Consider the following 14,740-nt stretch of genomic DNA (forward strand, 5'->3'; position numbering starts at 1 on the left):
ATTTGTATTATATAAAACACATTTTTATTTAAAAAATAATTTCAAAAATACCGCTACTACGTTTTCCTGTAGTGGCATGTTTTTAACACTTTGTTACACTTTTTATTATTTTATTACACTTTTCTCTCTTTCTCATTCATAAAAAGATCTATTTCTTTCGTTTTAAGTGCACGTAGTGTAAAAAGTGCTGTCGGAAGACTGATATCTCGTGTGTGTATACAATAACGAAATTTTGCAAATTCTACTCAACGAATTGAACAAAGATTTATATTCTAATGGTGATATAATGATAAAAAGAGAATTTGTAAATTTGGTGACTTTTCAGTACTTGAAATTTTAGAACAAGCAGCCCCGCGTGCGTTATACCGCACGAAATATAACCTAAAAATCAACTAACCTTTATGTTACATTTGTTTATACTGTACGACGAAGTTTATACGTAAAACAACTTCTCATAATAATTATATAAGCAGTAAGAAAAAGAATGTCATTTCGTTGCTTTTAAAAAACGTAATTTTACAGATATGTGAGTATTTTATTATATATATATATATATATATAATTCCATCAATTTTACAAATGACACTTCTAATAATATTTTGTTATAGTAAATTGTTTAATTTCTATTATACCTTTTTATTATAGCTTATTTGTTTAATATTAGCTGAGTTATATCCAAAAATCATGTCAAAACGTAAATTGAGTGATATGGCAGAAGATGACCTTGATGAACAGCCTGATAAACAGCCACTTAAGAATTCATTGGATTCCGATGAAGATGATGATGAGACAAATGAGGATGCTTATAATGTCATGAATGAAGATGAATTTGAAGGTCTTATACATATTATACATATATATTATATAATGTCATTTATGTAGAAATTACTAATATATATTTATTTTTATTATTTTTTTATTCTTGTCAAATGGAATCCTTATTTTATACGATATGCATTTTATAGTTTAATTACTTTTATCAAATAGGTACTGAAGATGGACCTTCAGCCCCAGAAGCTAATGTAGGATTTACAGCATTTAATATGAAAGAAGAATTGGAAGAGGGTCATTTTGATAAAGAAGGTCATTATCTTTGGAAGAAAGAGAAGCAAATAAGAGATAACTGGTTAGATAATATTGATTGGATCCAGGTCAGTAAAAGAGAAGGACAATAATATTACAATATACATAAATATAATAAAATGTCATTACATGTATTCTTTACAGGTTAAACCATGTTCTACAACTAAACAAAAAGATACTAAATCAAATGAAGCTCATGGATTAGGAGATAGTGATAGTGATGAAGGAGATGTCATGTTTGATTCTACTCCATTATATAAACAGATGTTAGAGTATCTCAAACCTGGTGAAACAGTTTCTAAGGCATTATGCAGACTTGGTAACCAATCATTGATCGAACATTCATATTTGTGTACAATTGGCAAGTAAACATGAATTATTATGATGCAGGTAAAGGCAAAAAGAAATTAACTACAGCTGAAAGATGGAAAAGGAAAAAAGAATCTAAAACACCTATGGAAGAAGACCCAAATTCTGTTAGTATAACAAAATTGACAGAATTAGCGAATGAGGTATTAACACGTACTGGTAACATGGATATATATCAAGAAACTTATGAACAAATAAAAAAAAAGGTAACTTTGGTTATAATTATTTGAAATACATGTATCTGATAGCTTTATTATAGAAAGTGATATTTTGTAGGTTGAACAATCCAACAAGCATGGACCTCCTTCAAAACAAGAAGCAGAGTTAGATATGTACGCTGATGATTTTGATGTAAAAGAAAAGGCGAAATTGATTGACACTGATAGCAGACCTGGTAATTTTCATATTATGTATGTTAAACGTGGATATATATGTAAGTTGTATATACATCTTATACAGATAAGGCAGTAGAAACAACTAGTGAAGAAAAATCTTCATCTTTGGAAGAAAATGTTATGTGGGAGCTGAAATGGTCACAAGATGAAGATGCAGAGATACACGGACCTCATACTAGTCAACAAATGCATGCCTGGGCAAACGAGGGATATTTCAAAAAGGGTGCTTGGGTCAGAAGAAGTGGGCAACAGAATCAATTTTATAATGCTGCTAGAGTAGACTTTGAGCTTTATCTGTGACACTTCTACCTGATATAAAAAGATGTGAGTGGATAGGTATATAAATTTTCATTAATTTCGAGACTATGAAGGTAGTATATATGTGTGGAATTTTATATATTGACACACATACATATATAATGTGTGTATGTGTGTGTGTGTAAAATTCTTTCAGAACAGATATCTGTACAAATTTATCAGAGGTAGCCATTACTGATACATTATGTCTATGTAAACCTTCTAAGAAAATTCGACATAAGTGTAAACAAGACATTTCTTAATAAAACACTATGAAATATAAAAATATTTCGTACTTTAAATAGAGATCCATTGAAAGGAGCAGACATATTCCAGATACAGAAGAAAAAAGAAATTTTGAATAAATCAAATTCATATTATATAATTTTGGTTGGAATTCGGAATTTAATTCGAAATATATCACGCAATAGTAAGTAATACTTTTGACTATTAATTTGACTAATAAAAAAATTTGGCATATAAAATACGTACGGTGACTCCATCGTTGTGCATATAAACATATCTTCCGGTATGTTGTTAAAAACCATCTGGTATGATACTTAAATTGAGAAAGACCTAAACTCATACTTCAGAGATATCCTGCGCGATACCGATAGGAACGAGAATGTTGAGATTTATGGTCTTCGCGGAGCGTGATATTTTTAAATAGAATTTTATCCCTAAAGTAAATCTATTTGTACTTTACGATATAGAGCCAGACAGACTAACCCTTATTTATCTAGCGGAGTGGAGCTCTCTTCTCCCTAATTCTTATATTTATTTGGCACGTTTCACGCTTAGAGTAGATTTTCTCCGGCGCGGAAACCAAAATATCCTGCTGGAGATAAAAAACGTAAAGCAACGTTTGAAAGTCCTTGTATTTATTTAATGTAAAATTAACTCACCCGTTTGCTCATCTTGTCCGTCGCATAGCCGCATGGAGATCTAATGATTATTCAATTTTGTGCATTCTTGTGCAGAGATAAACGAAGAAGGGATTTACATATACTTTGGTCAACACACATCACAAGGATTGCGTAAGAGAACCATGGAATGGGAAAGGACGATTGGATACGTCTAAACGGAAGATACGCGATGTCGCATCGATATAATCGAACAAAAAGCGCGTCGATAAATTTTTGCGGTGTGTGTATGTGTATGTCAGTATAGACAATTGGTACATTGTTTTTTTTACTGAATATAATTTTATTAAACGTCTTAAACATTTTTATTAGCAATGTATGAAAGTCTTATACGAGATTGCTTAAAATATTATTTTAAGTATTTCGTGTACACGCAAAAAATTGTTCAGACATGAACATTTGGGAGATACGTGTGCATGCATATATGTAAATATATATATGTATATATATGTATCTTTATATATACGTGTGTATATACAGAATGTTTTCAAATTTGCGTCCACGTAATGCGTGATGAGATTCTTTGATTAGTTACAATCTTCTCGCAATCCTTTCTCAACTAAAATTCCATTAAACATCATTTTTCGATATTCGATATTGAACGCCTCGATAACTTAGTTCTTAATTAAACTTCTGTTTAAGTAAAGACAACTTGAAATTTATTGGAGCATAAGCGTTGAACATACACACATACACACACATACTAGTGACTCTGAAGTTTAATTTATGAAAACCCGTTAATTTTTAATCGCTCGCACAACACAACAGTGATTAATATTTCAGACATTTTTATTCGTGTAAAATCGATTTCACGCTAGTCAAAGAATCTCATTACGTGACGCACGAGCGCAGGTGGGTGAGAACACTCCGTATATGCATGTACATTTCGTAGGTATATAAATTCGTAGCTTGTCTCGAAAGATTAGAAAAATCCTAAGCGAAGTGTTTAAACGTAGAAGCCCGAGGTGACTATGCTAGATTATATAGTAAGAAGTATGAATCGACACTTTGGTCACTACACGAGTCGATCATAATTGAAAGAGTCTAAATATGACTACGTTACTAAAAGTGCTGTGAAATACATGCAATGTACACCCGTTGCTTATTAAACCCAACACATGCGCGTACGTTTAATAAGTTCACTAACAATTGTGTATGTTTTTTCCTTCAAAATCAAGATCGCGAAAATGGCTCTTTTGAACGAGGTATTTCTCGTGTGAGATGAACTTTACAGAATCTATAAATTTCGACAAAATTTGTTGCCGTATGGAAAAAATTAATTTGCATAATGCATCAACGCGCACGTATGTGATGAAAAATCTGTGAAAGCGCGACAGAATAGGGCCGTTCCAAAAGAGTTTTTTTGTATTTATTATATTCTATCTTTATCAATTATGTGAATCTCAAGCTTTGATGAGACCGATCTCGTGTCAAATAAAAGAAATGACTGTAACTTTCTATACTTATAAAAAATTATTGTGCCCACTTGTACAAACATTACTTAGACATAGTATTGAATTGTTGTTGGTAGCTACGTTTCCACGTGTTCGTACGAGAGGATGATCGCTAAAATGTTGTCTACTTGTAAGGGAATTAACACGTGGAAATCATCAGCGAGTTGATCCCGAGTCGTTTCGCCTGTCCGAAAGCGCGAACCGTTAAATCGTGAAAATCCGCCAACGGAGACACGGAGGTAGACGAAGCAAAGTGTGGTGAAGGTACATTGCATCACATTCACGCGTGTCGACGGAACAAGTACTTTGGTCTTTTCCAAGCTGAAAGGACGCAACAGCCGGAGAACACAGGGGACGTTCAGACGAGGGCGAAAATAGGGTAAGAACGGCACATACGAGCGGACAAATTACACATGCCGGTTTCATAAACGCACGCGAGACGGAAAGGGCGAGATATTCGCCCGCGGAGCTGTTTCCTTCCCGTCGGGCTTATCCTTATCATTTGCGTTTGGTGTGCGCAGTGCTCTTATTCTAGTACCTAAGCGAGTTCGCTTTCGATCGCATGCGGGAAGTTCGACAAGTCGCCGTGAACGTTTCAACGGCAAACGACCGTGTCACGTGCGTGTACGTTGCATATGTACGCGTGTACATTGCATTATGAAACCGGCGCTGTAGGACAATACGCAAACACTCACACACACACACGTACGTAGGGGGAGGAGAAACAAGTAAAACGGGCACTCACATTATGGACGTTTACACACAGCTGAGGGGACGTGATTTATCGTGTCGGTGTCGGAATAGTCGAGACACTTCTCGCTCTTTTCGATATAGATCACTTCCGCGGATTTATTCCCGTATAAACCGAAAACTCCGGTAGCAGCGGCGACGGCGACAATGCCGATGCTGGCGACAGTCACGTCGAATTAACGTTGACATTATTATCCGACTAATTGCGAGTACGCGCGACTTGATCGGATACGTAAACGGACGTGTCGTATTAATAGTCGCTTTTTAATAGTCGCGCGTTACATGCCATACGGGAATAAATTCGCGAGCGCTTCCTGTCCGCGACAAAAAGCGTTTTCTCGACTGGTTTCGACACCGAGTATACATTCGACATTACATGGGCTGTATGTACATACAGAAATAGCCGCCGAGAGAGCAGCAGCGGCACGCCTCAAACGCATCGAAGTCCCCGGATGAGGAGGATGCTTCAGGAAAGGGACACACACGCACACACGAGCGCATGTTGCGAGAAAAGGATGAGGAACGAGGAGGAAGCGAAGAAGAACATTCGACGAGGGGCTTCTGTCCTCTTCTTAGAGGGATACGTCTAAAGTCTCGCTACAACCCCTCTACAATGAAGCCTCTCTCTCTTTCTCTCCGCCTCTCTCGTCTTTCTCTTGGTCGTTCTCCAGACAAGATGCACATAGCATGACTAACTACCATGACTAACGAGTCGGGCGAAGTGCCACCGAGGAATCTTGGCTAACCGAGTGAGAGAGGGTAGGCACGATGAAATATTTTCAGATCTGATATTCCCGACACCCGCGCCACGGGGGTGGTCTTTTCCCATTCGAGTCCGCGGATTGTCGGGTGCGACTGTTTGCGCGCCGCTGTCTCGCGATGGACTCTCACGCGAGACAAATCGTTAAAAAACATCAAAAGTAGTCGAGAAGAGGAAGAGGGAGAGAGTAAGAGAATGCGAGAAAGAGAGAGAAAGAGGGAAAGAGAGAGAGAGAGAGAGAGAAAACAGTGGCTCGAGCCATATTTTAGACTAAAGTCAACGTTTACGTAATTACACTCGCCCCTTAGTGCCCTCGAATCTCATATTTTCGACCGTATCTTCGCTACTGCACGGCCGGCGGAGTTCAGGCAGGCTTTCCGTTTGAGATTTTATCCGGCGACGATCATCACTTAGGAGGCCGTGGTTTATATCGCGATGGATACATAAAGTCCCGGGGATTCCCGAACGAGGCAGATGCAAATGGACGTCGGCGGAAAAGGTTGCACGGTACTGTGAGCTGCGACATAGACGTATCTCGGATATTTGCTTACGATTTAAGTTTAATCGCGCGATCTGAATGACGGGGAGAGAAACGGAGAGATACGGAACCGGAGAGAGAAACGGAGCGGGAGAAATGGCTGGAGATGAATGCTTAATGTCGGTAATCAAAGTTGTAAATTGGATCGGATTTAATCCCTCCGTTACATTGCGCTCGAGCGACAAATAAACAAAGAGGCGCAACGCGCTGCCCGTTTACATCGCCGGGAGAAAATCGCGGGAAGAAATATTGAGGACCATCGGTTATATCTCACCGCGAATATCCCAGGTCGATCGCGCGTCTCGAAATTGCAATAAATCAGGCGGGCCGACAGTTCGAACACACCGACTTCCTCTCTCTCTCTCTCTCACCCTTTTTCACCCTCCGTCTCTTCCGAGCTTTCTCTTTTCAGCGGGACCGTCGTAAAACTCCTCGCATAATCAACGGGGAAACGATCGGCTGCCGACTTTCGAGTTGAACCGTGACGATCGATCGGGACGCATTCCGCGTCCCGGAACTTGCGAAACTTAGCGAGCCGAGATGGACGAGCCGTTTCTCGACGAAAAGCCGCTGTCCGACGAAAGCAAGAGAAGACTCGTGATGCAGCCGTGCTTATAGGTCAGTGGACCGCGCATGGGAAGCACGTTAATAGGGGATTTTCATTCAGCGTTCCCGCCGGGCTTCTCTCGCTTTGGGGAAAATTAATTTTTCAGGGCGGGAGCAGGCGAAGACGTATCACTTATGGGGTCACGAGGAGGAAGCCAGGTCCGGAACGTTTCGCCTAATCACGTTAAAGCTAAACGCCCTCGTGAATGTACTCTTTGTCGATTTTCCTTCTTCCCTTTTTTTTCACCGACTCACTCTTTTTCTCTCCCCCTCTTGCTTTTTGTCTCTTATTTCTCTTGTTTCTCTTCATTTTATTTTCTTTTTTCCTTTCGCATAGCGGAGCACTATCATTTTTTAAACGGCCGACCGGGCCGTTCGCGGCGAATGAACGTTGATGCGAATTGATGGGGATTGCCGACTATCTGGGGAACTGTGAACGTTTCGCTGGAACGGCGGTTTCCATACATTTTTTATGAAACCATCCGCATATCGAGCGCGACGGCAGGGAGAACGGGGATTCTACGTCTCGTTAGAGCAGCGTAGTCACGATCCTCAAGGAAATAAGCTTTTTTTCCGCCCGGCCTCACGCACATACGAAAAAATGGAGTAAGTAATTTTCACTGAAAACAAACTCGTTCTTTAATATCGTGATTGCCAATAATTTTTCTCTTTTTCTCTCTCTCTATATGTATCTCTATCTCTCTTTCTCCCTTGCAGGATTTATACACCGTGTGTCTCGATGTTATCCCGACAGGATCAAAGTCAATTCCAATCTCTCGTTAATGTCCCATTACCATATTGATACGAGTTTAACGAACTTCTTTCGTTGGGACAGCGATCTCCCGATAACGACTGTTCATTTATTATGGAAAGAGAGAGAATTCAGCTATCGAGAGAACACGTCGCGACAATGCCGGAGGGATATGCGCAAGCAAGTATTGTCTCGAAAGGTTTTTCGGCTCCGCGGCGTAAAGTTCGCTTGCTCTTCGCTTCAAGATCCCTGCTTCGCTTCTCGCGAGCCAACGGGCGAAAGCGCGAGGGGACAAAATTCGAAAAAAAAGCATCTTTAATCTCTCCCTTTAAATTCCGCCGTTGTGGAAGTTCGAGCTGCGCGACCTGTAGTAGGAAAATGCGATTCAGTAACGAGACTTAATCTCCGGGCGTTGCAAACTACGACTCACGAAGTTGCCTTACAAGCGGATCCAATTAGGAAGTTTTGCATATTCTGTTAGGTTTCGCGGACGCGGTGCGTTTGGAGGCGTGCGCAAAAACATACAAATAGGTTCTTAGGATCGTAATCGCGTATTCGCGTAACGACTTCCGTCGTCGTGCGTAACATTGAGGGATAACGCTGCCGGCGAATTTTTCTCCCCCTTTTTTTTCTTGTCTTCCCTTTTCTTTTCTTTTCTCTTCCCTTACGCGCTGGGACGAGATCATTACGTCGAATCGCGCAAGTACGAGTCTCTGCGACGGTGTGTGTCTTCCCGCAACGGAAATGTACGCACTTGGTTCGTACTGCATTAAGTATATTTTCGTATTCAAAAACGTAACATCTCTTTTTCCACAAACTTAACACATCATAAATTAATAAATAAATATATATTTATATCTCGTATATATATGCATTCGCTTATGCTTCGTATATAAATGTGTCCTTTTCCGTAATTCCTAAATGTATTCGGTGTAAGTGTGTGCTTATACAGTAAAAGGTCGTAACTATTATTGCTTCAATGTACAACACTTCGTACGAATGAGGGTTTCCTTTCCCTCCCCGGGTCGGTCGCAAAAGAGGGGAAAAATCGGTTTCGCGACCTTTAACGTAATTTGCTCCCTTAAGCGTCTCATGTGTGAGGAACGTGCTAACGCAATTCTCAGCAAACAACTCATCGCACCCTTATTAACTCCGTAGTAAGTAATAGTACGTAGTAGTATGCAGTAGTATGTAGTAGTAGTAGTGATAGAGTAGTAGTAATAGTAATAATAATAGTAAGAGTAAGAGTAAGTGTAGTATTAGCAGCAGTAGTAATAGTAGTGGTAATAGTAGTAGAACGGCAACGCAGTTTGACGCGGCCGATACGCAGAGAGAGTTTTATTTCGGAAATCTCGAGCCGAAGGCCATTCTCAGCCTGGAACGGACTTTATACGAGGAGTATTAATCTCTAGGTAGCTAGTAATCTCTAGGACGATCCTTTAATCGACTAACGCGACGCAGCTTTGATTTGATTTGTCACTACGTTCAAACGAACCCGACGAAATGAAGGCGCTTCGCCTCACAAAACCGGGCCACTGCATTCGCACTGAGCCAGTGGATTTCAACACAATCCTCGAAAATAAATACGGGTCCTCGCTTCCTACGGCCGGTGGTACACAACGTACTCTTACGCTCCCGCACAATTTACATTCCGAGTCAGATTGTGTTCTCTCAGTGAGAATGCATCCTGGCTCTCTCTCTCTCTCTCTCTCTCTCGCTCGCTCGCTCACTCACTCTTTCATTCTCTAATTTTCTCGCTCACTCTCTCATTCTCTTTCTCTTTCTCTCTCTCTCTCTCTCCCTCTCAATCTCTCCATCTCTCCTTCGTTCTCTCTAGCAGCGACGCAACTATCTCGGAAGACATTTCATTTTCACTCGTCCACACGGTTGCTTCTGTTTGTCCTGGGGGATAATTTCAGTGTGTCACGCGTCACGGCCGCCGGTCCTCGCAAGCAAAACGCGGCACACATTCGTTCATGTTTCGAGCAACGGAATCTCGGATCATAATTCGCCATCCCGACGACGACGACGTCGACGACGACGGTGGTTGTTATCGATCATTTCCGTCGCCAAACGGGAAATTGCGAACCGCGCGTATCGACTTTCGACACTTTCGCGTTTACCGCGGCGTACGAACTATTCGGAATCGCTGTGGACGTTGTTTTCCCTCTATTCCTCCTCCTTCTCCTTCATTCCCTTCTCCGAACAAACACACCACTATTGCCGAACGTGAACAAACGTCCAGCACTTGAGCCGCGTACGCACCCCCGCAGTTGGTCGGTTGGTCCTCGTGTGCGAGTTGAGACGTGGCGTACTGATAACGACGATCGTTCCGGGGGCGGTATCGTGCCTCGCGTAAATTTAACGACCGAGATATCTGCGCGAATCCTTTATATTTCCACACCACCCCCGCGGCGCGCATCCTCGCTCTACGCACGCGAGACGCTGCGGGGGTTGCCCCACAGGCTGCATAATCCCGAGGATATTTCGAACATTTAAAAGCCCGCGATACGGAGTTACCATCCGTTGTTGACGATCTTCGTCAAGAGAGAGACCGTTCTCCGGATTCACATCGTGGACTCGCCGATTAGCGCTCGCAACAACAACCTGAAGACAACCGACTTGTACCATTCGCGAACGACGGACGCGCTGCACATTCACACGAACACGACATGCGGCTTCTCCGAGAGCAACGGTGGCGGCGGCGGCGGCGGTGGCTCGTAGTCATAATCGTATTCATAATCGTAACCGTAGCCCAAACGCCGCGGCGGGTTCGACCTGGGAACGGCGGGGCTATGCGTGCGATAAAGCGATAGCACTTCCGGAGGCTCGTCGCGTAGATCGGTCACGTCCGCCACCGCGTACACCCCCTCCTCTGGCTGTTTCCTGTACGAAGGTTCGACGTCGCGGTGACTCGGACGGGCATACCGCGGCGTTTCGTAGATGTTCGTATCCTGCGAGGACTGTGGGCTACGCTCCGCCGTGACCGAGGCCTTACCGCCGCGTGGGGAATCGTACGAGGTGTCTTCGCTGCGAGCCAACAGCCGTCGGCTGTAGGACTCGGCGTTCTTGTCCAGCTCGTTGTTGCTCCTGCCGACGTAGACGAGAAATTCCGGGCGATTTGGGGCGGCGTACGCCAGCCGTCTCTTCCTTTTCGCCCGCGTCGCACGAGCGACGAGGGCGAGTACGGTGGCGGCCGCAACCAAGCAGCCGGTGGCTGACAGTGACATGTAGAGCAAACTCAAACGACACCGCAGGGAACCCTCCGAGAGCGCGATCAAGGCCTTGCCGGCGAACTCCTCGTCGCTGCATACGATGTCGTGCGTGTCCAGCTCGAGCCGCGTCTCGTTTCGCCGCTCCTCCGCACGAATAACGTTCCACAGCCAGTGCACCGAGCAGTTGCACACGAGAGGATTGCCGCCGACGCGGAGATGCGACAGGCCGTCGACGGGGAATTGCGTCGGCTGCAGCGTCGCCAGGCTGCAGCGGCGTAAAGAAACCCACCTGAGATACCTGGCGCTGTAGAGCACTCGCGCCGGCAGTTCCCGCAGCTCGCGGTTCCCGTCCATCGAGATGCGCTCGAGGTTCACGTTGTCGGCGAACGCGCGCGCATTCACCCTCGCTATCGTGCAGTCGTTCAGCTCCAGGTTCCTCAGCTCAAACAGGTTGCGAAAGGCCACCGCCTCCAACGAGCCCAGGGGATTCGTGCTCAACACGAGGTTCGTCAGGACGCTCAGCCGGGCCAGCGCGGCCGTAGGCACGGACGTCAGATTGTTCCCGGATAGATCCAAGTAGAGGAGATCCGGTAGACGGTCGAACGCGACGTCGGCGATGCTCCTGATGACGTTGTTAGAGAGGATCAGGGAGACCAGCGACGGCAAGGATGGCAAGGAATCCCGGTCCAGTTCGAGTATCAGATTATCCGACAGGTCGATACGCTCGAGACTCGGCGCCAACGCGAGGTTGTCGGTCGGTATCCCCAGCAACGAGTTCTTGCTGAGGATCAAAATGCGTATTTTGTGCAAGTTCCTCAGCAGACCGTCTGGCAGGCTGGTGATCGAGTTGTCGCTGAGATTCAACACTTCCAGCTCGCTGGTGTACTTGAACGCCTGCTCGTCCATCTCCGAGATGTTGTTGCTGGCCAGGTTGAGCTCCTTCAGGGAAGTGAGTCCACGCAGAGCGTTTTTCACTAGCGTGCGTATCGCGTTGTTGCTGACGTTCAGCGCGACTAGGTTCTGCTGCAAGCCGAAGTTCTCCAGGCCCAGCGTGTGGATGAGATTCGAACTGAGATCGAGGCTCCTCAGGTAACCGTAGAAGCTGAAGGTCAGGTGCACGCTGGCCACGCGATTGTTGGACAAGTCCAAGTGGCGGATCTCCGGGTTCAGCTGGATCGGCACGACCTCGAGACCGGCGTGGGCGCACGTGGCGCGTAGACTCTCGTCGTCGCATCGACATCGCGGCGGGCAAAGGCCATTAGCCACGACTGTCATCACGGCGGCTATCGCTATCGCGATCGGCAGCGTCGACGGCGACGGTCCACGTGATGCCATTCCATATGAACTCCTTCCCAACTGGAACTGTCCTGCAAGAGGAAAAACCGAACAACGGCATGCGTATTAATCACGTGGACATGATCGAGCGACGCGTCGCTGACGGGATATATGCCGCGGAGGGTGAAGCGCGTTCCGCGGATGACAATCGCGGGGTGGAATGAGAGACCACCGACACCGACAAGTTTGGCGGATCAATCGGCAAGTTTGAATTCTCCCACTCATCGAGAGTTCTCTCGTTTCTTTTGTTATTTTAAAGCAAAGGATATAAATAATCACGAAATAAGAACTTCGAATCGACACTTGTATATTTTATATCCACGAAACCATCCCACGTAGCACAAAAATATTACACCAACACTAAACTTAAGAAGCTCTTAATTATATTGCTAAAGATGGTACGACTATATTATGACTTTAAAATGTTACTTGCTTGCTACTTAAATGGGACTTTTGATAAATCTTAAGTCTGAACATTAATGCAAGGTTCTCTTGATTAATTCTCGAGGTTGTCTTGTGGTTAAATTAACATAATTTCGATATATCTATCAGAATATAATTACCTCACCATCTTAAGCTGACATTTTAGCAATTTTAACGTTCTGCTTTTCGTGACAGGGAAAATTACTACAACAATTACGTATTACATTCCTATGCAAAAAGATTTAATTTACTGAGATATAGCAACATTTTAATAATAATACTAATTGACTTTATTGCTATGTGGGGTACGACCTAATCTAACCATGCGAATTTAAATTTGAAGGATTAATATCGATAGATCAATAGAGCTTATAATGCCTTACCACATTGAGACAGATCGACAGACTAAACGTTTCCAGCCAGCCGCATTCGCATCTAAGAAAGAGGGAGAGAGAGAGCTGTGCATTCCTCATGACTGTTGATTAATTTCGAAAGCGGTAATGCGTTTTCCGGGTTAATTAACGGTAGTGAGAAACGAATGTGTCTGGTGAAAGATGTTGGTAACTATCGATCTATCAAGAGGTTTGTCGAGTTGCTTGTACCTCTTACATTTTTACACCTAATGTCCGTTGCCGAGTGCACTAGTGCACTCCAAATAACACAAATTTTCAAAAATACATTCTGAAGACGTTTTCAGGATGGAGGGACGTCATCAGAATATTCTTAGGACGTCCTTTGAAAGTGTGAATTGTTTGAAAATAGCTAATACCCTTATAAAAATATCATACTAAGAATCATTGATAATTACTTATTTTCAGTATTAAAAATACTGGATAATAAGTAATTATCAATGATTCTTAGTATGATATTTCTATAAGGGTATCCAATAAGTTTATTCACATTAATTGAATTTTTTACACTTTCACACTTAGTACACATTAATTCTTTAGAGGTTTTAAAAATGGCGTCATGTTTTCCGTTCGCGTTACGAGTATAAATGCAATTTTGATACACTTTTCACTTTTGTTTGGGATCAAGTGTAAAAAGTGTATCAAAATTGCAATTACACTCGTAACACGAACGGAACTCATGATGTCATTTTTAGAACCTCTAAAGAATTAATGTGCACTAAGTGTGAAAATGTAAAAAGTTCAATTAATGCGAATAAACTTATTGGATATTAGCTATTTTCAAACAGCTCACATCTTCAAAGGACGTCCTAAAAATATTCTGATGACATCCCTCCGTCCTAAAAGCGTCTTCAGAACGTATTTTGGAAAATTTGTATTGTATGAAGTGCACTAGTGTGCAACGGGCATTAGGTGTAAAAGTGTGAATAGTACAAGTAACTTGAACAAACTTAAGGCATTTGCGAGATTGAGTGTACGTGCGACCTATCGATCGATTGATCTCGAAGCGCACATAATCGATTGCGCGGCCATCTATCTTTTTACGCCAGCAACCGCCACTGACACACCGATCGACGTCGCTCCGCGTTTTACGTGTTTTTCGTCTGTCGAAAGTGAGTCTCGCGCGAAAGTAAGTGTCTGGAGTGCCGAGAATAGCGATGTGCGATCTTCGGGATGTGTAGTAAGTACTTTACTAGGCAGTAATCTCCTCCTTGCTCGATATATGCAACCGGTGCTTGTCGCGACGTATCGAATCAGCGTCTTTTACATTCTTACACTCGTTATCGATTCACTCAAGTAGAATCGGACGCGCCTAGAGAGATCGTCGGATTGTCATTCTATGTAGATAAATTTCTTCTACACATAAACACACACAAGAGGTTACAAGAACACAATTCTAAAAGAGAATGCCCTGTCAGCGTGTGCATTCGA

The 14,740-nt window shown here is 43.2% G+C and overlaps 3 protein-coding genes across 10 annotated transcripts in view; 2 read left to right on the forward strand and 1 right to left on the reverse strand.

Annotated features, from left to right (window-relative positions):
• Positions 1-160: 160 nt before the first annotated feature.
• On the forward strand, positions 161-8,790 carry LOC116845772 (CD2 antigen cytoplasmic tail-binding protein 2 homolog). Of its 6 annotated transcripts, none has more exons than XR_004378327.1 (11): positions 162-526; positions 646-835; positions 988-1,151; positions 1,228-1,402; positions 1,474-1,658; positions 1,729-1,846; positions 1,912-2,171; positions 2,450-2,574; positions 3,125-4,900; positions 5,669-7,781; positions 7,893-8,790. XR_004378327.1 is itself a non-coding variant. In XM_032818865.1 (7 exons), the coding sequence occupies exons 2-7, from the start codon at positions 685-687 to the stop codon at positions 2,145-2,147; spliced, it is 1,029 nt and encodes a 342-aa protein (XP_032674756.1). In that variant the 5' UTR covers positions 161-526; positions 665-684; the 3' UTR covers positions 2,148-2,432. The 6 variants fall into 6 exon arrangements, 2 of the variants coding, with proteins under 2 accessions (XP_032674756.1, XP_032674728.1); XR_004378329.1 differs by having other exon boundaries at positions 5,669-7,187; positions 7,513-8,790; XR_004378326.1 differs by having other exon boundaries at positions 5,669-8,790.
• LOC116845744 (platelet glycoprotein V-like) overlaps positions 8,758-14,740 on the reverse strand; it is a 27,295-nt gene continuing 21,312 nt past the window's right edge. For 2 of the 3 annotated variants that reach the window (XM_032818795.1, XM_032818811.1), the window contains exon 2: positions 8,758-12,508. In XM_032818795.1, coding sequence (XP_032674686.1) covers positions 10,584-12,476 — 1,893 coding nt within the window. In that variant the 5' untranslated portion in view covers positions 12,477-12,508 and the 3' untranslated portion in view covers positions 8,758-10,583. Of the gene's footprint in view, positions 12,509-13,282; positions 13,588-14,740 lie in introns of those variants that run through there. The other variant, XM_032818804.1, reaches the window with a different exon arrangement.
• Positions 14,343-14,740, forward strand: part of LOC116845708 (leucine-rich repeat-containing protein 15-like) — a 38,310-nt gene continuing 37,912 nt past the window's right edge. The window contains exon 1 of the mRNA XM_032818743.1: positions 14,343-14,489. The gene's annotated coding sequence lies outside the window, so the exon portion shown is untranslated. The remainder of the gene's footprint in view (positions 14,490-14,740) is intronic.

Source organism: Odontomachus brunneus, unplaced genomic scaffold, assembly GCF_010583005.1.
Source record: "Odontomachus brunneus isolate Ranch 3 - 2012 unplaced genomic scaffold, Obru_v1 Obru_scaffold_004, whole genome shotgun sequence".
Taxonomy (NCBI): domain Eukaryota; kingdom Metazoa; phylum Arthropoda; class Insecta; order Hymenoptera; family Formicidae; genus Odontomachus; species Odontomachus brunneus.